This window comes from Hemiscyllium ocellatum, chromosome 30, assembly GCF_020745735.1.
Source record: "Hemiscyllium ocellatum isolate sHemOce1 chromosome 30, sHemOce1.pat.X.cur, whole genome shotgun sequence".
Lineage (NCBI taxonomy): Eukaryota > Metazoa > Chordata > Chondrichthyes > Orectolobiformes > Hemiscylliidae > Hemiscyllium > Hemiscyllium ocellatum.
Window position 1 is genome coordinate 46172149 of NC_083430.1, and position 25401 is coordinate 46197549.

A 25401-nucleotide genomic window follows, 5' to 3' on the forward strand; every position below is an offset into this window, starting at 1 on the left:
TCACAGGAAATGGGGGAAGGTCTCATCTAATGTCTTTCACTATCAAGACACAGGACAGTTTGAGAATCATCCTTAGAAATCAACTCTTATGTTTTCACATTGAAAGAAGCTACTTGACAATGTGTGCCAAAGTGAAAACGTTCCAGAGTTCTAGCCACATGAAAGACATGATTTGCAATCAGCTGGAGATAGATTGACACTACTTGGAGCTTGCAATGGCTGTGATAACATCCCAGTTTGGCACAATATCCAATTTTGGAATTTGCCTCATGGGGAAGAGCCAACTCTTCAAATAAATAATGGAAAAAAATCAGACAGGTACACAGCACACTGGGCAGGTTAGGTAAAACAACACTTTACTCAGATTTTATAAACCAAATACAAATATGTACATGTATCACACAATCAAGGTGGAGGACATTTCTTTATAACAGAATGCCAACATTGTTTTTTAAACTGCTATGTGATATATATCTGATATAAGATAAAAGTAGAGAGAATGGAATGGCTTAGAGTTGACATTTAAGTTTCAAGTTTCTACTAAACATGGCCACAAAAACATGGAAAGCAGATGGAAATGTTGGCCATTTGTTTGCATTCTGCAAAACAGGTGGGTGCAAAGAGGATCAAGGATTTATCTCCAATTTTAAACTTCATTCAGAAAAGCTCCCAAAAATGTTATTTCGTTATACCTGGAGGTGCTATTTTCACATTGGGAAATGTTCATGATTGATTAGGCAAGGCAAAAGCAGCTCTAAAAGGACACCAATTTTTGTTTGTTTCTCCAAGTTCTCTTATTCTGGAGAGATTTATTCTTGCTCCCCTCTTGTCCTGAAGATGAAAATTATCTGACAACTTCTACTTCATTTCCAGAGATTGGCTCTATTGATTTTTAGAGAGTTTGAGTGATCTGGTTAACTGACTTGCATGGTCCCTCAAGGTTGAAACATAATGTATATACATGTATTTGTGATTGCAAGTGGATAAGTAAAATCTCAGCAGAGTGCAAAAGGACTTCAAATCCAGAAATCATCATTTTGACACTTTATTCTATTAGACCAATGTTCACAAGCCAATATATATCCCAAGTAACAAAGCCACCTACATTAAATAACTCCAGCTTGCCCTACGAGCATACGCCATCCTAATCAAAGCTCTGATAGAGATGACAGTTTATGCTCCGTGGTTCCAACTAAGCTACTTCATGGACAGAAATTAGCAGGTTCAATCAAGAACACCATTTAAATGTGTTCTTAAAACAACTACAGACTATGTGCTGGTATCAAGACGACAGATACATAGCTTTGTAGACAAGTGAAAGGAAGTTTAAGGGTGTTGGAATGGATTTCTCACTCCCTCAATTTCTGTTGCATGAATTGAAATTAAGCAATAACACTGAAAGAATTATTAAAATACTAATGTTTTATAAACAAGCGACAAGACAGTCCTGGGTGTTCTATTATCCTTAGAGCAACTAGTTTCACCTCATTCAATTTTCTTCATTATGAGCCCTTTGGTTTGATCGTGAATTCTACCATTGGAAAACTAAAATGTAAAATGCTTGAAACAAAGTATTTTGAAAAACTGGAAGACTGATATCCATGTGATGGTTTGCAATGTACATCTGATTATGCTAGAGAAACTAAGAATTAAAAAAAAACTGGTAATCAATTCAAATCTATTTGACAGGAACAGTTTCGTGACAGTAGGGGTTCCAGTTTCTGCTTTTAAATCACTGTACAGGAAGCAGTGATGTTAGAATTGCCAACAAACATTAGATCACTGCAAAATCTACCATAACAGAGTCTGATTATGATAGATGCCAAAAAGATCACCTTCCATTGCCATTAACTCATCTTATGCAGTGTCTACTTTTGTTTAAATACAAGGCAAAATATGTTGAATAAATAAATTATACCATAGTCGTCTTTAGCCAGATGCAGAGGAGAGCAGTGATACTAGTTTTTTGATTTGCAAATTGATAAAGTGTAAAATGCAGTGAGTGACATTGAAAATCCAAGCCATGTGCACATCATTACAAAATACATTTGATGACATAACTTTATAGACTTATTTCTGTTAAGCAAGTATCATTTTCTTTTAACTCCTGCGAACAAACATAAGGAAACAAAGGGTAAATATTACATTATTGTGCACAAAATAAATAATGCAATCACTTTCTAGGTGTTGGGTCTCGTTTCATGAAATTCACAACATACAAGTTACACACCCTCTGAACTGGCAGAAAAAATATAACTGTCCATTGACTTCTGTTGGTGTACAGATCCCATTTTTCCCCATTGAGAGGAGATGTGCAGGATTTTCTATAGACGCTCTATCTGGATGCCAACCAAATAACAAGGCCCAACACGACACCAACCACTGCAAGAACTATAATCAGAATACACAACTTCTTGCGGGACTTTTTCTGAAAATACAAAAGTATCACAATGTCATTCACACTCCATAATGCAAGGCATGTTTTACTGGCAAAGGAATACCTTCCATACAATGCAGCCATCAGCAGAAAGCACATCTACGTATCGTGGAAGAATTGCATACAAGAAACTCACTTCATATGCTAAGCCTCAAACAAGGGAATTTAATAATATTGTCTTTTACTACATAGCATGACACCCCTTCAAAAGAAACTGGCTAATTCCAGGGGAAGCATTGTGAATTAATGTTCGCTTGGAAGTGGAACGAGTAATTTATGCTCACTGATCTGTTTTCCTTTACTGGAAAGGTAGGACTTTACTAAACCAACACAATTCATAGAAGCAAATGAGTGCTCAATATACTGGAAAATGAAGTTAAAATGATTATTGATTTCAGGCAAAATCATCATTACATATAACCCGTACAATGTGAAAGCAGGCCTTTCAAAATGGTCACAATTCTTGAACAAGTCAATAAATTTACTATTTATTGTGTGGAGCAACAACTGTCAAGGACATAGCAGAAAAAGGAGTCACCAGCTCCCTTTAATTTAACACAGATTCCCTGCACCATTTCATTGAAGGATCAAGTTCAAAAAAACAAAAGATCTTCAATGTTGGAGAGGAGGTTGAAGGATACAGAATATAAAGCAAATACATTTGAGTATTGCCAAAAAAAAGACATTTCCAAGCTTTTTAATCTTGTATTCATCAGGACAATTTGTACGAACGACCAAAGTAAAAAGGTGAAGCAACTTAGTCACTAAGTGGACTCATTGTTAGAGGTGTTGCCATTGGAGAATGTACCGGTTACATGATGATTGACTGATAACTGCTGGGATTTTGGCGATTGCACACTGACACAGGTGAAATGTGGAAGGCCAGCAAGATGATCATTAGGATAATCAAGTTTAGAGGTAACAAAGACAAAGGTTTCAGCAGCAGGCCATTGATCTTAAAAGTTAGCTGCTTCTCTTCCCCCAAGATGTTGTCTGACCTGCTGAATGATTCTAGCATTTGATTCATACATTTGTTGTAAACTTGAGAAATTTCCCAAGTTTGAGAATTAGAAAAAGACTTAATAAAAGGTAAACCTGAAACAAAGGTTGCAGATTCAGGTTCAATGTCTAACCTGTTTAGAGTTTGCACATTAGTCTGTGGAAGTCAGGCATTGCAATTAGATTATAATCGTGGAAATCAGCCACAATTTCTAATATTTGCAAGCATGCTTCATGTGTCTGGATTTGGAAGGGACGGGATTGGACTGTTTCCCAACAGCTGAACAGCCAGAAAAAGTTGCCAACACTTGCAAAGAAGAATGGTTAATTGGAAGAAATACAATTGGATCAGTGCTGGGGCCTTAGTTAATAACTTGGATGAGTAAAACGAATGTACTATAGCCAAGTTTGCTGGTGACACAAAAAGATAGGTGGGAAGGCAAGTGGTGAGGATGACACAAGTATGCAGAGGCATACAGAAAGGTTAAATGAGGGGACAAAAAAAAAAATCAGATGGAATTTAATGTGAGGAAATGGGTGGTTATGCATTTGAAGTACGAATAGAGAAGAAGTGAATATTATTTAAATGGAGAAAAGCTGAAAAACTGCAGAAAGCTACTTGAGAGGGATGTGGGGTTCCTCGTCCACGAATCACAAAAAAAAGGCAAGCATCCAAGTTCAGTGGACAATAAAGGAAGAAAAATGGAATGGTAGCCTTTATTTCAAAGCGAATGAAGTATAAAAGTAAGGACGCTTTGCTAAAACTATAAGGCACTGGTAAGACCACAGCTGGAATATAATTTTGGGCTCCTTATCTAATATAACATAGTGGCACTGGAAGCAGTTCAGAGAAGGTTCACTGGGCAATACCACGGATGGAGTTACTGTCTTATGGTGAGAGGCGGAGTTAATTGGGCCTGAACACATTGGAATGGAAAACAAGGAGAGGCTGAAAACAGCAACACTTTGCTTTGAACTGTTCTAGCAGTGCTGGCACAAATGAGGGGCCAAGCAACAAAATTATGATTCTAAAAACCCAAGAACAGAAGTAAATGGTTTGAGAATGTAATGGTCAGGAAATCTGCTATTTCCAGTAAGTCGTCAGAATGTGCAATCTTACCTGGTAATAAGCTGCCCTCTGCAACTGGTGGGTTCCTTGTTCAACATGTACTTCTGCACTCTCCACATTAGCTTCGATGCTATCTGCAGGAAGTAGCACAGTACTGTTTTAAATAGAAACTTTCAACCTTTAATACAAACTAAAGGGAAACTGTTTGGTACAAAATAAATAACAGTTTTGTACAGGCATATTAAACAGTGGAGATGTGGCAGATCTATTTGAGATCAGGGGACATCCAAAAAGGATTAACAGCTGATGGTGAACTATGACTGCAGCCACAGAAAAGAATGTGATAGCAGTCAGTTAAATTTGTTAAATACAAACAACCAGACATTCAATGAGTAAAATGACTGAGATAGGACCATGTATTTCAGGAAGGATATATTGGCCCTGGAGCATGGTCAGAGGTGGTTCACGAGAATGGTTCCAAGAATGAAAAGCAGAATTATGGAGTCTTTTTAACTTCTCTCATATTGACTGGGACTCTTAGTGCCGGGGGTTGAATGGGAAGTAATTTGTTAAGTGCGCCAAGAGAATTTTTTTGAAACAGTATGTGGATAGTCCAACAAAGGAGGGAGCGAAATGGACTTGGTATTGGGAAATGAGCCCAGCTAGGGGAGTATTTTGGCTATTGACCATAATCTTATGAAAAGTTGTGGAATTATGTACAAGGACATGAGTGGACCTTGGATGAAGTTGTTCATCTTTGGTGGTGGTGGTGGTGGTGGTGGTGGGTGGCAGTGGAGGGAGGCCATTTATAACTAAATTATAACAATTGGAGAATGTGGGAGCAGCTGTTTGAGGGTAAATCAACATTTGACATGCCGGAGTCTTTTAAAGATCAGATGATCAGAGTGCAGGGCAGGTATGTTCCTGTGAAACTGAAGGTTAGGAAAGGCAGGATTCAGAAACCTTGCATGGCAGGGGAACTTATCAGCTTAGTCAAAAAAAAGGAAGCATACTTAGACTTTGGGGCGGCACGATGGCACAGTGGTTAGCACCGCTACCTCACAGCGCCAGAGACCCGGGTTCATTTCCCGCCTCAGGCGACTGACTGTGTGGAGTTTGCACGTTCTCCCCGTGCCTGGGTGGGTTTCCTCCGGGTGATCCAGTTTCCTCCCATAGTCCAAAGATGTGCAGGTCAGGTGAATTGGCCATGCTAAATTGGCCGTAGTGTTAGGTAAGGGGTAAATGTAGGGGTATGGGTGGGTTGCGCTTCAGCGGGTCGGTGTGGACTAGTTGGGCCGAAGGGCCTGTTTCCACACTAAGTAATCTAATCTAATCTAATTTTTAGATTAGATTAGATTTACAGTGTGGAAACAGGCCCTTCGGCCCAACAAGTCCACACCGACCCGCCGAAGCGAAACCCACCCATACCCCTACATTTACCCCTTACCTAACACTATGGGCAATTTAGCATGGTCAATTCACCTAACCCGCACATCTTTGGACTGTGGGAGGAAACCGGAGCACCCGGAGGAAACCCACGCTGACACGGGGAGAACGTGCAAACTCCACACAGTCAGTCGCCTGAGTCGGGAATTGAACCCGGGTCTCCGGCGCTGTGAGGCAGCAGTGCTAACCACTGTGCCACCGTGCCGCCCATGCCTAATGTCTAAGCAACTAAAAAGAAACTAAGTCCTTGAATATTCAGAAAGTACAAAGCAATTCAAACAAGTCCTTTCCTTTGTTTGAGTTTTGAGGTGCATCTGGTCTTTTCTGCTCTGAGTTGATTCTCTTGCTTTTTTTCAGAGGGTGGCACGGTGGCACAGTGGTTAGCACTGCTGCCTCACAGCGCCAGGGACCTGGGTTCAATTCCCGACTCAGGCAACTGACTGTGTGGAGTTTGCACGTTCTCCCCATGTCTGCATGGGTTTCCTCCGGGTGCTCCGGTTTCCTCCCACAGTCCAAAGATGTGCGGGTCAGGTGAATTGGCCATGCTAAATTGCCCGTAGTGTTAGGTAAGGGGTATATGTAGGGATATGGGTGGGTTGCGCTTCGGCGGGTCGGTGTGGACTTGTTGGGCCAAAGGGCCTGTTTCCACAGTGTAAGTAATCTAATCAAGGAGTTAGGGAGGACGAAATAGGGCTATGAGATATCATTAGTCAGCAGGGCAAAGGAAAATCCCAAGGCATTTTACACATATAGGAGGAGCAAGAGGGTAGCTAAGGAAAGAGTGGCCTACACAAGGATGAAGTGGGGAGATTGTGTGAAGGTAGAGGAAATGTGCGAGATCCTTAATGAGTACTTTACATCAGTATTCAAAGGAATGGTACATGATGGATACTGACGTTAGTAAAAAGTGTGTGAACACTCTTGAGCAGGTCAAAAAAACAGAAAAGTAGTAATGTTGGGTGTCTTGAAATAAGATAGACAAGTTCCCAGGGCCACAGAGGATCTATCCCTGGATATTGTGGGAAGCAAGTGAGGAAATAGCTGGGGACTTAGATATCTTTGCATTCTCTTTGGCCTCAAGCAAGCTTCCAGAGGGTTGAAGAATAACCAATTTTGTTCTTTTGTTTAAGAAGGTAAATAGAGATAATCCATGTAATAACAGGCCACTGAGCCAGATTTCAGTGACAGGGAAATTGTTGAAGGTAATGAGACACAGGATTTATTTACATTTGGAAACAAATTGACTTGTTTGTGATAGGCAGCATAGGTTGGTGCTGGGGAAACCACATTACACCAATTTGATTGAGTTTTTTGAGATGTCAAGAATGATTAATGAGGGAAGGGCAGTGGTTGTCTACACAGACTAAGGCATTTGATAAAGTATATCATGCAGGCTGGAAAAGGTGGTAGAGTCTCACGGTATCTGGGTGAGCTGGCTCGATGGATACAAAACTGGTCGTAGACGGCAGAGTAGCGGTGAAAAGTTGCTTTTCGGAATGGAGATCAGCAAACAGTAGCGTTCCTCAGGAATCAGTGCTGAGATCATATATAAATAATGGTCTGGAGGAACCATAGATGATCGGATTAGAGGATTTGTGGATGACACCAAAATTGGAGAAGCTGCAGATAGTGAGGAGGATTGTCAAAGGATATAGCGGGATATATATAGATTGCAGAATTTGCCAGTGAAATGGCAGGTGGAGTGTAATCTGGACAAATGCGAGGTGATGCATTTTGGAAGATTAAATTCAGGTATGAATTATATAATAAATGTCAGAACCCTTGGGAGCAATGACATACAGAGAGAGCCAGGGATACAGGTCCACAGGTAGATAAGGTGGGCAAGGCAGCATAGAGCATGCTTGCCTTCATCAACCAGGGTATTGCATATAAAAGTTGACAACTTATGTAACAGCTTTACCAAACTTTAGTTAGGTCATATTAGAAATATTGTGTGGAGCTCTGGTCACCATACTACGAGAAGGTCATGGATTCTTTGGAGAGGATGCGGAGAAGGTTTATCATGATGTTGCCTGGTTTCAGTTATCAGGAGAGGTTGGGTAAACTTGGATTTTTTTCACTGGAAAGTTGGAGGCTGGGACAGTGATGTGATAGAGGTCTACAAAATTAGGAGAGGCATAGATAGGATGCATGGCTAGATGCTTTTTCCAAAAGTGAGGGAGGGCAAAACGGTAAAAGGTCAATTACAAGACAGCACAGGTTCAAAAAAAGAGAGGGGGGGAAATTTAGGGGAGAAATGCAGATGAAACTTTTCACAGAAGGTGGGTTCCTGGAATGCACAGCCCACTATAGTGGTGGAAGCAGGCACATTAGCAATCTTTAAGGCCTATCTTGATAGACATGAATGGGAGGCAAACAAAGGAACAGAAAATGCACGTGGGCAATTAAGCATGGGTCTAAATAAGGATAGGAATCAGCGCAGGCTTGGTGGTCGAAGGGTCAGCTGCTGTGCTGTCCTGAATTGTAATGTATTCTATTTATCACAGAGTGCCACAGCTGACCAGGGTGCCCATGATGCTAATATAGGGAAATTACAATTTCCAGCATCAGTATTTTTTAACCTGATGAACACAAAAGGTCATACAAAAGGGCAAGTATCTAAGAGTAATAATTTACCAATCATATCTCCTTGATCATGGATCATCATTGCCAAGTCTTTAAAAATCTGGTTGACATCCAAGATGTTAGCCTGGACAAGAGAAGAAAGAAGTTTGAACTATGATAAGATGAAAGTCTTATCACATGAGATGTCAACAACTTATAACAGGTACAACTTAAAAATTATTCTGGGTGTTTTAATTCACCCTACAGGGGCCATTTCTACTACTGGTGAACTTGTATATCACGTATAATGCATGGGGTGGGAAGAACTCAAAAGACACCAGATCAAATAAAACACAGTGAAATGATTGAAGCAACAAATTAAATTTTCACAGCTATCTCTGCCTCCCACCCCGAATTTAATACATTTTTGAATTAGAATTATGATTTAAATGCAAGAATACCAAAAGATGACAATCGGCAAACAAACTGATAATTAACCGCATTTGCACTACTCTACTTGTGATACCCTTATATCCCACAAACTCCAAAGACATATTACTTAAATATATTCAAATAGACAAATTAAAACCAAACCTCAAGCTGTCGGATTGCTGTCTCTCGTTCCTTGATGAGTTCCAGGTCTTCTTCAGTTATTGCAACCTCTTGAGATTGAGCTTGTGTCTGATTCCAGTCTTCATTACTAAGAGAATAAAATCTTTAATTTAGCACAACTTTTAAAATGTGCTTTTATGACAAATGTGTGTCTACCAGAGGGATAGCAGCGCTACAGAATGAGGGAATTTGAAGCTCCCAATATTTAACCCTATTTTTGATTCATACCTCAAAATCTAAAACACGTGAAAGAATCTTCTCCTTATTGCAAACATCAGGCACTTTTCCTACCTTATGAGTCACAGCATCTACCTGGTTAAGATTCTGGATGAGATGGCCAAAGGTTCGTTTATGCACTAAACCCACAGTCAGAGGGAGGTAATCTTTGTTCAATGGGAGGCATTATTGCTAGACTAAAATAAAAGCAAATTACTGCGGATGCTGGAATCTGAAACCAAAAGAGAAAATGCTGGAAAATCTCAGCAGGTCTGGCAGCATCTGTAAGGAGAGAAAAGAGCTGACGTTTCGAGTCTAACTGACCCTTTAACAAAGCTTTGACAAAGGGTCAGTTAGACTCGAAACGTCAGATGCTGCCAGACCTGCTGAGATTTTCCAGCATTATTGGTAGACTATTAACTTTGGTTCAAACCCTGTCATGGCAAATTCAATAAAAATCCAGAATTAAGACTAATGACGACTATGAAATCATTGTCAATTGCCGAAAAAAAACATGTCTTTTAGGGACGGAAATCTGCCATCCTTACCCAGTCTGGCCTACATGTGACTCCAGATCCACAGGAATAGGATTGACTCAACTGCTCACTGGGCAATTAGGATTGGGCAATAAATGCTTGCCACTTCTCATGAATAACCAAAACCAAAGGAGGTAGATTTATAACTGAATCCCAGAAGTGAAAAAAAACCCTTTATTTCAGTATCCAGCTCCCATCACAGAATGTTCAAGGAGTTTTTCTGATAGCTGCATTTGGTACTATTATGGTTGTAGTTATTACTATTTGACTTGTTTAAGTAGTATGAAACCTGGCTTGATGAATTAAATTTCATTTTTTGCAGGTTTGTTACTGCAATTCTTTGATGGAAAAGTGGTTTATAACAAAATGTATAAAAAGCAATTTAGAAAGATTATAAACCCCATTTTCAGCAATATCCTTCATTGTCACTCAATCCATGGATTATTAGTCCTATCCTAACTTTTAAAAATTATTTAACTGAATGGGTTCCAACCTTTACATACATTCACCAAACAGGATTCTCTCGGGCATCATCTCTCCCACTGGTGCGCGAATACAAGATTACACTTGCTTTTCCAAATGAACCAAAAAAACTCCTGTGAATTTAAACTGCTAGAATAGCTTTAAAGATTTCTTCCTAGCTTCATTAGCCTGGACTGCACAAACTAAATTCTTTTGCTGGTATTAAACTATTCTTCTCAAACAAAACCCAATTGTAGAAAGACTGGTCAGAGGCCACGTCATAGGAGTTAGACATTTAAAAAAAAAATCAATGAATTTTCCAGGTAGTTACTCCAACCATTCAATTTTAGACACGTGTTCTTGGCAAGGATATTCCAATGTGGTTCAAAAATGACTGACTTCTTTTGAAAGAAAGACACCATTGCAGGACTAAAACCCAAAGCCATACCTCTGCTTTAAAATCCAAATTCCCAAATGATAATATATTGTTTTAATTACAGTACCTTTCAAATGATACAAGTGGTTCCTCTTTGGCCTCATCATCACTGAAACCACTCTGGAAATAGAAACATTTTAATAACAAAATTGTTGCACTACTATCTTGAGTATTTGAAGAGATTGGGGCAGAAAGGACAAAGAAGAAACATATTCAGAGCTTGACTAGAATTGTCTTGGACAGCCGGTGACGAGCGGTGTCCCGCAGGGTTCAGTGTTGGGGCCACAGCTGTTCGCATTATATATTAATGATTTGGATGAGGGGACTGGGGGCATTCTAGCGAAGTTTGCAAATGATACGAAGTTAGGTGGACAGGCAGGTAGTACTGAGGAAGTGGGGAGGCTGCAGAAGGATCTAGACAGTTTGGGAGAGTGGTCCAGGAAATGGCTGATGGAATTCAACGTGAGCAAATGCGAGGTCTTGCACTTTGGCAAAAAGAATAAAAGCATAGACTACTGTCTAAATGGTGAGAAAATTCATAAAGCCAAAGTACAAAGGGATCTGGGAGTTCTAGTCGAGGATTCTCTAAAGGTAAACATGCAGGTTGAGTCCGTGATTAAGAAAGCGAATGCAATGTTGTCACTTATCTCAAGAGGGTTGGAATATAAAAGCAGAGATGTGCTACTGAGACTTTATAAAGCTCTGGTTAGGCCCCATTTGGAGTACTGTGTCCAGTTTTGGTCCCCACACCTCAGGAAGGACATACTGGCACTGGAACATGTCCAATGGAGATTCACACAGATGATCCCTGGAATGGTAGGTCTAACATATGAGGAACGGCTGAGGATCCTGGGATTGTATTCATTTGAGTTTAGAAGATTAAGGGGAGACTTAATAGAGACGTACAAGATAATACATGGCTTGGAAAGGGTGGACGCTAGGAAATTGTTTTCTTTAGGCGAGGAGACTAGGACCCGTGGACACAGCCTTAGAATTAGAGGGGGTCAATTCAGAACAGAAATGCGGAGACATTTCTTCAGCCAGAGAGTGGTGGGCCTGTGGAATTCATTGTCAAAGGATGCAGTGGAGGCCAGGACGCTAAATGTCTTCAAGGCAGAGATTGATAATTCCTCGAGACAACAAGAATCTAAGGGCTACGGGGAGAATGCTGGTAAGTGGAGTTGAAAAGCCCATCAGCCATGATTGAATGGCGGAGTGGACTCGATGGGCCAAATGGCCTTACTTCCACTCCTATGTCTTATGGTCTAAACAGCACAGGGAACTAGTGTACATCTCAAAACTGGAATGACCACCTGGCATTGATGTAGGTACTAGAAACTACAATGGCAAACTCAACTGTCGACTTTGCGAATTAGTAACATCTGGGGGCTAGCGCCAAAATTGGCATGGTTGTCTCACAGGCTAAATCAGGCAACAGCATGACATATTCATATTCATGAATACAAGTCCCAGGCAACACGATCATCATCCCTGGACTTCAGAGGTGGCAGAACAGTGGTACGTAATCAGGAGTGAAGTGCACGGAGAGACCTCTTCATTAACTTTGGACCCCACAAATTCTCAATTGTATCAGGTCAAATGTAGGCAAGAAAACCTTGCGTTGATTACTATGTACTGACCAAACCCAGCTGACAAATATTAAGCAGAAGACTTATCGAACCTTCTTCACCATCCAACACAATCATGGTTGCTCCTCTAGCTCAAAAACATACTTCTCCTCTCTCCCCATATTCCTTGACATTTTTAACCTATACAAATCTATTAACTTCTCAAGTAAATATGGTGACTTGACTTCCACAGCCTTCCGTGGTAGAGAATTTGGAAGGATCATTGAGTTAAAAAGTATTTCTTCATCCAAGTCCAAAATACCCTATTATTTATCTGGAGAATGTGACCCCTTGCATTGGACACTGGCTAGTCTTTGTATCAAGTCTGGTCAGCTGCAGCAGAATTTAAACAATTCAATTAACTCCCCCCTCATTCTTCTAAACTCTGATAAATAATTGACCCAATCTCTCCTCAGATGAAGAATGTACCACCCCAGTAATCAGACTGGAGAAAATCAGTACTCTTCCAGCTTGACCACTACTTGAAGTAAGTATGAAGGGCGTCAATGGTGCAGAATATACTGAGGAGCACTTAATTATCCATCACCAAAAGTGACTTGACAGCACCAATATGGACAGAGCTAATCATATCCTAACAAATACAGCTATCAGACTTTATCTGCAACGGGTGGTGAAGGAACCAAGACAGGTATATCTGTCCACAAAGTATCAGTAGGAATAACTGCTGGAAACAAAATCCTCCTCTTACATTGAGGATAGCTTTTATCATGTTGTGTGGTAGTACCACCATGCTAAATGATATAGATTTCAGATAGATCTAACTCCAGAAGACATGGCATCCATGAAGCACTATGGGTCATCTGCAGACATCCACTCCAAAAAAAATCTACAATGGCATGGCCTGACATATCTGCACTATACAACTTAATTAAGCTGAATATTATGTCCTGACATCAGGTCACATGAAGGATGCCCAAGGAGGGAGACATGCCTCAATAGGGAGATCAGAGGTATATGACCTTACCAAATGTACAGTGGACAATCAAAACATACATTTTGATTGCAGTTCCACTGGGAGTACGATTCTACTAGCAAGCCTCAACAATATGCATCCCATAATCCCCCCTCCACCCAAAAACCCACGTCCTTGAAGAATTACACTTCTGTATGAAGATAAGGCAGCTGCTGTAGGAATACCTGTACCACTTGGACTGCAGTTGTTTAAGGCGGTAGCTCACCACCACCTGCGAGGACAATTAATGCTTGGCAATAAATTCTGTCCCGACCCAGCCCAGTCAGCGAAACGCACGTTACCTTAATACAAAATATACTGCAGGTTTTTGGGTTTGTAGTGGATAAAAGGAAGGGGAAGAATACATGTGAGCGAAACCAACATCAGCCTAGTTACCAAATTAGGAAATTAAGTCAGTAACCACAGACTGGCAACAGCATACATGACTTCAGCAACTCACCAAGGCTTCTTTGAAAGCACCAAGTCTGCAAATTCTACCACCTAGGAGACTAGGGCAGCACATGCATGGGACCACCACCACTTCTATAATCTTCATCATACAGGGTGATCTATGTGAGCAGAGAATCTGATTGCCAGTGTACTAGATTAAGTTAGTATTTATGGACTATTTTTACTTACTGAGAGGCGTGATGCTGCTCTCGCTCTTGCTACAGACTCTTTCTCCTTTTCTGCAGCTTTCCGCTGTGCTGCTTGGAAGTTGTTCAGAGCTACAGAAAATTCATTCATGAGTCGCTCCTTCTGCATTCGCTGCTGACGCTGAAGTAACAAAAAAAAAATTTAATCTTCAGAACTTTAAAAAAATGCATGACATTTTTACATGCTTAACCTTTGTTTTAGAGCATGCATGGCCAAAGTTACGGATTTAATGTAGTTCTGTTCTTCCATTTAACATGAGGGATTCTTCCTACAAATATGTTGAAGAAATGCTACTCCAGATGGAAGGCAAAATACTTTCAACTTCTGAAAATATTGTTAACTCTCTCCTATTCCACATTATGAAAAGAGAAGACATATGCTGCTATTATGCAACAATGTCTCATGTTTGTTGGATGTCTTATACATGCACAGAAGGCTTTCACAAGTACCTATTTGATAAATTTATCAGAGACCTCCCAGGTCACATCTCAACGATTGTATCCAAACCAGCAAATGGTAGGGTAGCTAATTACTATGAAAAAGGGCTTTTAAGTCTAGTTTTGAGCCAATGCTGATCTTGGATGTAAAGACGAGACACTCTTGGGGGAAAACAAGACAGAACAGAATGATTTTTAAATATTTTTCAATTTAAAAAGAGGTGGTGTGAGGTCTTTAAAATTATGATGGATTGAACAGGTCTGCAGAGGCTATGTGTACACTTATGGGAGAATTCAGAACTTGACCTTAAATACAAGATGATACACCTAGACCCAATAGGGAAACAGGAAAACTTCTTTACTCAAGAGAGCAAAGTGTGGAACTCATTACGACAGAAATTAGTTGAGGAAACTAGCTTAGCTGTTTTCACAGGGAGCTATTGACCACATGAGAGAAAATAAACTGAAAACGAATTTGGAATGCTCGATACAGGAATGTATGATTAAGCAACCATTTGACTCAGACTGCTTTGCCCTTCAATAAGATCATTGCTGATCTGTTTGTGGTTTGAACTCCAGTTTCCTATTTGTGTTTCCATAACCTTGGACTCCCTTGTCTATCAACTAGATGACTAACTTAGCCTTCAATATATTCAGTGACCCCACCTCCACTACTTTCTGGAAAGAGGAAGTCCACAAATGAAAAAGTTTTCGTCATCTCCAATTTAAAAGCAGGACCTTTATTTTAAGATGTGTTCCCTAGATCTTATCTACTCCAAAAAGAGAACAGATCTTCTTGGTATCCGCTCTATTAAGTACATTCAAGATAAAATGTATTTAAGTAAAATCACCTTGCATTCTTGACTAAGGACAGATTTAATTTTGCTGAATGACTAACAAGATAACCTATTCTTTTAAAACGGAAAGGACAATATAATTGTACAAAGCTCCAGATATGGTCTTACCAACTCCCTGTACATTCCAGCCCCCTGAACTTCCTGATCACTTGCTGAACCTGCCAAATTTTTGCCCATTCACTTAACTGGCCTACATGTCTCGCAGACTTTCTAGATTTTCCAAGACAACTTGATGTTTTTCAAAGCACCCTACTGGATTCTAGCAATTTGTGTATGACAGATTTTAGTCTACCTATCTTACAAATCTACTTTATCTGCTTTCAATTTCTTTCCTTTCTTGAATAAAGGTGTTACATTACCTAATTTTCCAATTCATTCAGACCCTTCCAGAATCTAAGGAACTTTGGGAATGGTAATTAACGCAGCCATCATTGCTGTAGTCCTAGGAGGGAGGGCAAAAACATTTTTGCTCTGAAGATTGAACATCTCTGGAATTCCCTTCCTTGTAAGGCATTGGATTCAGAATCTTCAAATATTTTTAAGGCAGAGGTTAAAAGATTCTTGATTACCAATAAGATGAAAGTTTTTTGGGGATATATAAGAATAGAGTGGAGGTTAAAAATCAGATCATTCATGTTCTTACTGAATGGCAGCACAAGCCTGAAGGACCAAATGACTTAGTTTGTTCCTTGGTCATTGGTCCGTGGGATACTGGCCTTTTAAGTCTAACAATTTCTCAGTACCTTTTTCTTAGTGATGGTGCTTGTTTTTAAGTTCTTGTCACATGTTCACCTCCTAATTTGAAATAAGGTAGACAGAATAGGAGGAAGCAGACAGAATATAACTATCGGCATGGACCTGTTTCTGTGCTGTATTTTTTATTCAAAGGCTGAATAGAGCTGTGGAAAGCCATTAACCTAGACCAATCATGGTGAAGTCACTCACTGATACATGTACTCAGGCTTTTACAATGAATTATTGACAAAAATATTGCACACACTATCAATACACAATATTAAAATACAAAGGGGATTAATGTCCATATATAAAAGCCTGCTTTGATTAAATATTTGGTTAGAGACAAAGAGAAAACTGTAGATACTGGAATCCAAAGCAGGCAGGCAGGAGGCTGGAAGAACACAAAGCCAGGCAGCATCAGGTGCTTAGGTCAACGTTTCGGGTGTAATCCTTCTTCAGGACCATTCCCCTTAACTCCTTACGATGCATTATATGGATAGGCTCGATAGCCAGCAGCATTGTAATACCTCAAGCTATGCATCAAATATTGAAGACATTATGTAATATAAAAATATCAAAATTTGTACTGAAACAAATCTGTTCAAGTGAATAGTACACTGAATTGGCCGAATACAATTGGACTCCAAGCTCAGAATGACTCCTGCATTTTATTCCCTCATGCCTAATGTTTTGGCTAAAGGGAAAACTATTAATTTCTAATTAACTGTCAAATGACAGGATATATAAGCGAGTTGAGCTTGTGTTAACTAGAAACTGTACTAAAATGACATCTCACTTCCATTCTAGAATGGCAAGACTGTATGAGCAAAGACCATCATTTTTTTTGTTAGATCAGATTACAATTAGGGTACCACATGGTAAGTCACCTGTGCAACCAAATGTACCTGTTCATTGTATGCTAAAGGCAATGATCCAAGTTCCTTCAGGTGTTTATTGGTTTCCTTGGCAAGTTGGTTTGTACTGTGTTGCAGCTGTTGTCTAGAAGAGGAGAAACATTTAAATTAGATGGAAATTTTAAAAACTCATTTAAGCCAAATGGATACTTCTAAAACCTAAGCAATCTAATCAGACTCACGCCTCTCAACGTTTGCATTGAGTTTGCATCGAGTTTACATCAAGTTCTCAATTGAATAATTCTTTTGTACTTGAGTTTTTTTTTCTTAAAAAGGACAACTTCATGAATATATTACACATTTGATTTTTTAAACAGCATTTCCCATAACTCCTTGTTCTATCCCCTCTAACGTGACTTCTGTCAAAGATGGCATATCTATTCAGCAGACCATTTTTTCCACCACTATCTGAATCCGAACCCTCAAAACGCCATTCACACTCCATTGTATTGATGGCCTTTAACCATCTCCCTACCTGTTGCTGAAATCCACATGTAGTCCCTTGCAATCGCCAGACTCAACTACCCCAATGCACTCCTGGCTGGTTTTCTAGCTTTCATTCTCCATAAAGCACAGCTTTATCTGCTATCTATATTCACACATCATCTTCATTAGCTTAAATTAGTTCCAGGTTCCAAGCTAAAATTTTCATATCTAAATTTTTCAATTTCCATTTCTTTAATCTCATTTAATCATAACTCACTCAAAATATTTCTTTCCTCCCACTAAGTCTTCCTCTGAATCCCACATTTGAGCACGGCCCTTGCCCAAAGGACTAAGGTTTGATAATGCTCTACTTATAAATGTGGAGCATTCTTTTCAAGACAGTGGCCAAAATTTAGCAGGTAAGACCACAAGAATATTTCTATTTCTCTAGGCAGAATCTGAAACTTGGCATGAGTATTTAAAGGCAGTTGTGTTAGTGCCAACCGAAGAACTTTTGATGCATCATTGTTGAATTTCTGAAACTTTATATCTTGCCTTTGACCTTAGGCTTAAGGAGCACCAGCAGTGAAATCAAAACACAAAAATATGGCAAATATGACTGCACATATTTCAATCAAAACACTGCAAAAAAGGTTACTGCAGCAGCAGTCAACAATAGGTGGAGATGGTGACAGTAAGGACTGCAAATGCTGGAAGTCAGAGTCAACAGATGTGAGGCTGGATAAGTACATTAGGTCAGACAGCATCTGAGAGCGAGAAAGCAAAATAATTGGGCAGACAAAGAAATGACAAAAGGTCAGCCTGGGAGAATGAGCAGCTGTTAATGGGAACCATTAATGGCTGACAATAGTTTGTTTGCAGTAAGAGCCCATGTGATGACAAGGCCTGATATGTGGGAGTTGGAATAAGGACATGGGAGAAGATGCACAAGTGCTTTAATTCTTGAGCACGGTACTGAGTCCAGAATGTTGTAGACCAGAGATGTCGGCCAGGGAAGATGGCGGGGTATTGAAGTGGCAGGTAATCAGAAGCTCTGGATCATTTCTGCGTACAGAACACCTACGTTCTGTCAAGCAGGTGCCCAATCTGCGTTTCATCTCCCCACTGCAGAAGAGACCACATTGTGAGCACTGATTGAATAGACAAGATTGAAGGAAGTGTAGGCAAATTGCTGCTTCTCCTGGAAGTGTGTATCTGGGGGCCATGGATAAAAGACAAGGGAGGAAGTAAATGGGAGGGTATTGACCTTCTGAAATTGCAAGAGTGCCGTGGGAGTGTGGGGAGTGTTGGAAGTGGAGGAAGAGTGGAGTGGAGGAGTGGATCAAAGTCTCCCAGAAGGAATACTCCCAGTTGAACGTCGACAACGGTGAGGAGGGGGCGTGTGTGTCTGATCGTAGCATCCCACTGGAGGTGGTAGAAATGGTGACTGATGATCCTTTGAATGTGGATGCTAGTGGAACGGTAGGTGAGGACAAGGATAACCCTGTCGCTCTTGTGGGAGTGAGGGCTGTAGTGCAGGAGTTGGGTTGCACAAGACTGAGAGCCCTGTGAAACCACAGTGGTGGGGAGTCCTTAGTTGAGGAAAGTAATAGACAGTTCAAAGTGATCCCCTTATCAAAGTTGGCAGCATTGGAACAGATGCAGCAGAGGTGGAGGAGTTGGGAAAATGGAAGAGAGTCTTTAAAGCAAGCAGGTGTGAGGAGACATAGTCAAGGTAACTGTGGAAGTTGCAGGGTTGTTGTGGGTATTGGTGGCCAGCCTATCCCCAGAAGTGGAAACAGGGGTGTTGAGGAAGGGAGGAATTAGAGACGGATCAGGTGAAGGAGAGAGTTGGATGGAAATTGGAAGTAAAATAGGTAAACTTTTCAAATTCCAGACGAGAGAGGAAAGCAGCACCAATGATATCATCAATGTACCAGAGAAAGTGTTGTGGGTTGGGCCAGAGTAGGATTAGAATAAACTATCACATATCTATTGCTGAGTAAGTAGAGACACAAGTGGTTTACTCAACCAAGAGCTGTGCATACAATTTCTTACCCTTAGTCAAACCTGAATGCTATAGTTCAAAATTAATAAGTACAACACCTTTAAATTATGCAATTTATACTTTAGATGATTTCTGTTTGTACAGAAGCAAGGTCCTTTTGATTTAAAGGAATTATTGCACTGATGGCATTTTCTACTTTACAAACAACTAATCTTCAAATCTGATATTGATAGACTTGTAACTTAAATACGCACGTACTATAAAATGGCATTCATTCAGTTGTCTTAACTTTGAATCTTAAATATTTTAAATATGTTTAGTGTAATGGTACACCACTTCATCACATACAACTACCAACATACTTACAGTCTGTCTTGAAGTTCACTTGTATCTTGTTGTGTCCCTAGTTGTTGCACTATTGTAGTTATCTGTGCAGCTGTGAACAACAGATGATTACTTCAATGTTGGATTTAAAACAACTATAGCAAAATCCTAAACACAATGAAATCTCCAAATCAATACAACACAAGATTTTTGGTCCAACATAACCACTGGTGAATTATGTATAATTAAATAAAATTACATTGTGTTAACTGCTTACTATTAAAGAAATGGGAAAGTTACTTTAGGCTTTACACATGGATTGTTCAAGAGGTTGTTTCATACTGGTAGATGTAGTTTCTGCGTAGCAACTAACTTACTCAACTTGTAATTCTAAGTTTTAAATTTTTGAAATAAACACAATCGTGCAAGCAGCAGAGTCAAATGAAGTTTGGTATAACAAAGCAATGCTCTTTTTCTAAAAAAATTCATTCACGTGTACGTACATTCGAGTGGGACAGGAGATGGTATCAGGAAGAGTAGAGAAGAGAATGCCTGTTCCACAACACCGCCTATCAAAAAATACTAAAGCTATTTTGCTACAGGTAAGTTTAAATGGATAACTTAATTGTTGAAACAAACACTTAAAAAGAAACTGCACCAGGGAATACGTTATTTAGGTAAGGCACAGCTGTGTACAGTTTAAATAACTTTAGACCTACAATATGTAAATTAGATCATTATGAAACAGGTTCTTGCATATACTGGAATGCAGACTGACTTTCTTTTAAAGGGTTTTTAAAAAAAAACCCAGCTATTTCTAATCTTTTCTATTGGTGACAATGTTTTCTGCAAGTAACAAAATCATTCAATATAATAGCATATGAGATGCTATAAGGGAGGCAGACGGATCTTGCATTAAAACTAAGTGACAAAAAGGGAGCACCATATTTACACATTCAGGTCATTCATTTTCTCTATATTTATCTCCTCACGAATTATGGCACATAGCCACTTTAGATGCAAGATAAAGATTTTTAAACAGACCACATTACTAACTCGACCAACTATCGTTTCTCTTTTCTTAGAGACTTAAAACAGGTCAGTTCATCAATGCAAACTATGTAGGGCAATTGCGCCGCTTGTGATCACTGACTCTAAAAAAGAATAGGGACCTACAGGGAGATATCTAATGATGACTGCTGTTTGCTTTCAAACCAAAAGCAATCTGTTACATGAACATCACCAAGATCCTAGGCTCCACTGAGCTCCACACATTTGACAGCTTAAAAGAAGAATAATTAAATATGATGCATCTCAATGAAACTGTAGACTTCTCTCAAGATTGAGGTATTGGGGTCAGAAAGGGTTTTAATCTCTTTTTAATACACTTTCATGAACTATCAACGTGCTTGAATCTATTTTTTTCCTTTTGGCTGCCGCTTCTTTCAGTGAACTTCCCTAACAAATCACTACTTATTGACTACAGCTCTGCTTCAACATCAGAATTCCAAACAAACTCATCTCCAAACTCCACGATCTAGGTCTCAACTCCCCCCTCTGTAACTGGAGCCTCGACTTTCTGACCCATAGACTGCAATCAGTAAGAATCGGTGACAACACCTCCTCCACAATAATACTCAATACTGGTGCCTAGCAAGGTTGTGTACCCAGCCTCCTACTATACTCCTTAAATATGCACGGGTGCGTGGCTGAATTTTGCCCCAACTGCACTTGCAAGTTTGTTGATGATACCACCACTGTATGTCAAATCTCAAACAACAAGACAGAATATTGGAAAGAGAGTTCTTAGTGTCATGGCGTGAAAACAATAACCTGTTGACATTAACTTCAGGAAACAGAGAGGAGGACATGCCCATGTCTGCATCAATGGTGCTGAGGTAGAAATGGTTGAGGACATCAAGTTTCTGGGAGTGATGATTAGCAACAATCTGTTCTGGTCATGTCAACATAATGGTCAAGAAAGCACAATGATGCCTCTATTTCTCAGAAGGCTAAAGAAGCTCGGGTGGTCTACAAAGACTGTTACCAACTTTTATAGATGCACCATAGGAAAGAGCTTTCGGAATGCATCACAACATGGTATGGCAACTGTTCTTCCCAAGTCTACCAAGAAACTACAGAGAGTCAAAAACACAGCCCAATGCATCACACAAACAAGCCTTCCATCCACTGACTCCATCGATACTTACTGCTGCTTCAGGAAAGCAACCAACTCAAAAATGGAAAACTGCTTGCACTTGTCAGAGCCCAATATGGGTTATGCTGTGAAATTATACAAATTATTCACAGAACAAATAATTATAATCTTTTAGATTTGTGATAACCAGTTAACTTGGAGAGGTAAACTAATCTTAATGCAAGCAGATTAGCTCAAAAAAAATTCAGATTAATTTTTTCCGAGATTCTTGCAGTGGAACAATTATAACTTACTATTCCGTGAGATCTTCTGGATGTTGGCACTGCATGTTTGAATGAGAGCATTGAAGTCCTGAGGTTGAGAGTGGTAGTTGAAGCGACTGTCCTCAATTCGTCCATAAGACATTGCTGCATAAAAGTTAAGTCAGCTCTAACCCACAGTGAGCAACAGGGAGGTCAGAAATGTCAGCACTTCCTCTAAATCTGAGGATTAGAAAAGGGTAAATATTCAGGAACACGACAGACAAACTTCAAGTTCAAAAAGCCAGTTAAAACAGAATAGGTTAACCAAAAAGCAAAGCTTTGTTACTGGAATGAGAGAACTCTAAACAAATAGAAGCAAGATATTTAGTCCTTGAACCGCACCCCATCATTTAATAAGATGATGGCTTATTATCCACTTGCACTATTAACATATTCTTTGATATGCACACATCTATCAAGCTGTCTCAAATATACTCAAACAAGTGGATGTTCAAAGCTTTTATAGTCAAGAATTCTAAAAACATATAAATGATTTAGATGCAAGCATAAGAGATACAGTTAGTAAGTTTGCAGATGACACCAAAATTGGAGGTGCAGTGGACAGTGAAAAGGGTTACCTCAGGTTACAACAGGATCTGGACCAGATGGGCCAGTGGGCTGAGAAGTGCCAGATGGAGTTTAAATCAGATAAATGAGAGGTGCTGCATTTTGGGAAAGCAAGTCTTAGCAGGACTTATACACCTTAATGGTAAGGTCCTAGAGAGTGTTGCTGAACAAAGAGACCTTGGAGTGCAGGTTCATAGCTCCTTGAAAGTGGAGTCACAGGTAGATAGGATAGTGAAGGCGGCGTTTGGTATGCTTTTCTTTATTGGTCAGAGTATTGAGTACAGGAGTTGGAAGGTCATGTTGTGGTTGTCCAGGACATTGGTTAGGCCACTGTTGGAATATTGCATGCAATTCTGGTCTCCTTCCTATCGGAAAAATGTTGTGAAACTTGAAAGGGTTCAGAAAAGATTTACAAGGATGTTGCCAGGGTTGGAGGATTTGAGCTATAGGGAGAGGCTGAACAGGCAGGGGTTGTTTTCCCTGGAGCGTCAGAGGCTGAGGGGTGACCTTATACAGGTTTACAAAATTATGTGAGGCATGGATAGAATAAATAGGTAAAGTCTTTTCCCTCGGTTCAGGGAGTCCAGAACTAGAGGGCATAGGTTTAGGGTGAGAGGGGAAAGATATGAGACACCTCAGGGGTAACTTTTTCACAGAGGGTGGTGCGTGTATGGAATGTGCTGCCAGAGGATGTGGTGGAGGCTGGTATAATTGCAACATTTAAGAGGCATTTGGATGGGTATATGAATAGGAAGGGTTGGGAGGGATTTGGGCCAGGTGCTGGCAGGTGGGACTAGATTGGGTTGGGATATCTGGTCGTCGTGGACGGGTTGGAGTGAAGAGTCGGTTTCCATGCTGTACATCTCTATGACTCCGTGGCTCTATCCATCCACTTCTCTCCCCCACTTCACTCCAAATGCTGACTCATACTGAGACCAAGATTTAAAATTCTGACTCCCAGTTTGGGAAATCAACCTCTCAGTATTTACGCTTGAAAACAAAGAATTTTATGTTTCACAGAGTTCACCTTCATTCTTCAAGACTACAGAGAATTCAGTCTCTCTTCAATTCCAGGAATCAAACTGAACCACCACCAAAAAATATATACGGATTTGTCATTATAGTCTCACCAAGGTCCTACATCAATGAAGTTGAATCTCTGACCCTATTCACCTTCAGAAGATGAAAAGTTGTAATTAAAACGAGAGAATGTTGATGACTAAGCAGACCTTCTACAAGAAGTAGTAAATACCTAACAACTCTCAGACTTACAACAGCCCATTAGGCCATGTCCACTAAAACAAAATTAAATGGGGCCTTAGAACTGTCAGAAATCAGAATTCCATTTCTACCTGAGCTTGCAACCCAAACTTTCTAAACATCCCACTGCAGTCATGACCCAGTTTGGGAAGCTCTGCTTTAACAGATTAAAAGCACCAAGCAGCAGATAATCCCACAGATAGCCGATCCCTGTGAGAACTTCTCAAATGCACTTCTATGGAACTAGAAGATTCCCTTCATGATCTGGTCAACATTTTATCCATAATCCTGTGAAGACCTTATAATTCACTGCTGCTCATAAGATTTTGTATACAAGGTGGCTGCTGCATTAGATGGCAAATTAATCATTTGAAAGGAATTCATTATCCATCGCCAGATCATGTTGCTGTACTGTTAACTGCAGCTGTACAAGAACTTCTACTTTTATACTTTAGTCTTGCTGTAATAACAAAAAACTTTCTAGCTCAGAGAAGCTAATCTTCATAATTGTGTAATGCCGAATTTCTCTGTAAAAAAGGTTAAGAGAACGACAAATTAAGAATTAAAAAAAACTACTTGTGTAGCTTCCATCTAAAGTCAGTAAGGTATTTTACCATCTGAAAATCTAAAAAGATGTCAAGTGATTTTAATCTCCTAGTTTGCTGACATCTAGAGTATTTCAGCGTGATTGTTTACTTACCTGTTCACTGACATAATGGACCTCAACAGATCCTCTGATTAGGCATTGGATTGAAACTAGGCTAAAGTCAGGACTGCAGATGCTGGAGATCAGAGTCTAGATTAGAGTGGTGCTGGAAAAGCACAGCAGGTCAGGCAGCATCCAAGGAAGAGGAAAATTGACGTTTCAGGCAAAAGCCCTTCATTCCTGATGAAGGGCTTTTGCCCGAAGCGTCAATTTTCCTGTTCCTCCGATGCTGCCTGACCTGCTGTGCTTTTCCAGCACCACTCAATCTAGACTCGGATTGAAACTGTCAGGAAATAATAAAAAAAAATCCTGGAAGGCAGTTTGTTTCAAGGTCAGCAGTGCATCTCCTTGCTTCACTGATAACCACAAAATCCAGACAATTCTTGCTGTGCGATAGTTATTCATGCACACACAGGATGTGTTTAGTAACTAAATAATGAAGTGATGTTGGCCGCTTGCTGAAGTGCCAGTTTCATTTACATGGAAACAGACCCATCGGTCCAACTCGACCATGCTGACCAGATATCCTAAATTTATCTAGTCCCATTTGCCAGCACTTAGCCCATATTACTCTAAACCCTTGCTATTTATATACCCATCCAGATGAGTTAAGCGTGGTAGCTGTACCAGCTCCCACCGACCCTACCAGTACCCTTCCACCAACACAC

At 40.0% G+C, this 25401-nt stretch overlaps 1 protein-coding gene across 1 annotated transcript in view; it reads right to left on the minus strand.

The window, feature by feature from the left end:
* Positions 1–397: 397 nt before the first annotated feature.
* stx12 (syntaxin 12) overlaps positions 398–25401 on the minus strand; it is a 30100-nt gene continuing 5096 nt past the window's right edge. Inside the window, exons 2-10 of the mRNA XM_060847128.1 lie at positions 22192–22380; positions 19783–19852; positions 16974–17067; positions 14019–14156; positions 10846–10898; positions 9111–9216; positions 8589–8661; positions 4557–4639; positions 398–2428 (exon numbers count right to left, since the gene is read on the minus strand). Of these exons, the coding sequence (XP_060703111.1) occupies positions 2336–2428; positions 4557–4639; positions 8589–8661; positions 9111–9216; positions 10846–10898; positions 14019–14156; positions 16974–17067; positions 19783–19852; positions 22192–22303 (822 nt within the window). The 5' untranslated portion in view covers positions 22304–22380 and the 3' untranslated portion in view covers positions 398–2335. The remainder of the gene's footprint in view (positions 2429–4556; positions 4640–8588; positions 8662–9110; positions 9217–10845; positions 10899–14018; positions 14157–16973; positions 17068–19782; positions 19853–22191; positions 22381–25401) is intronic.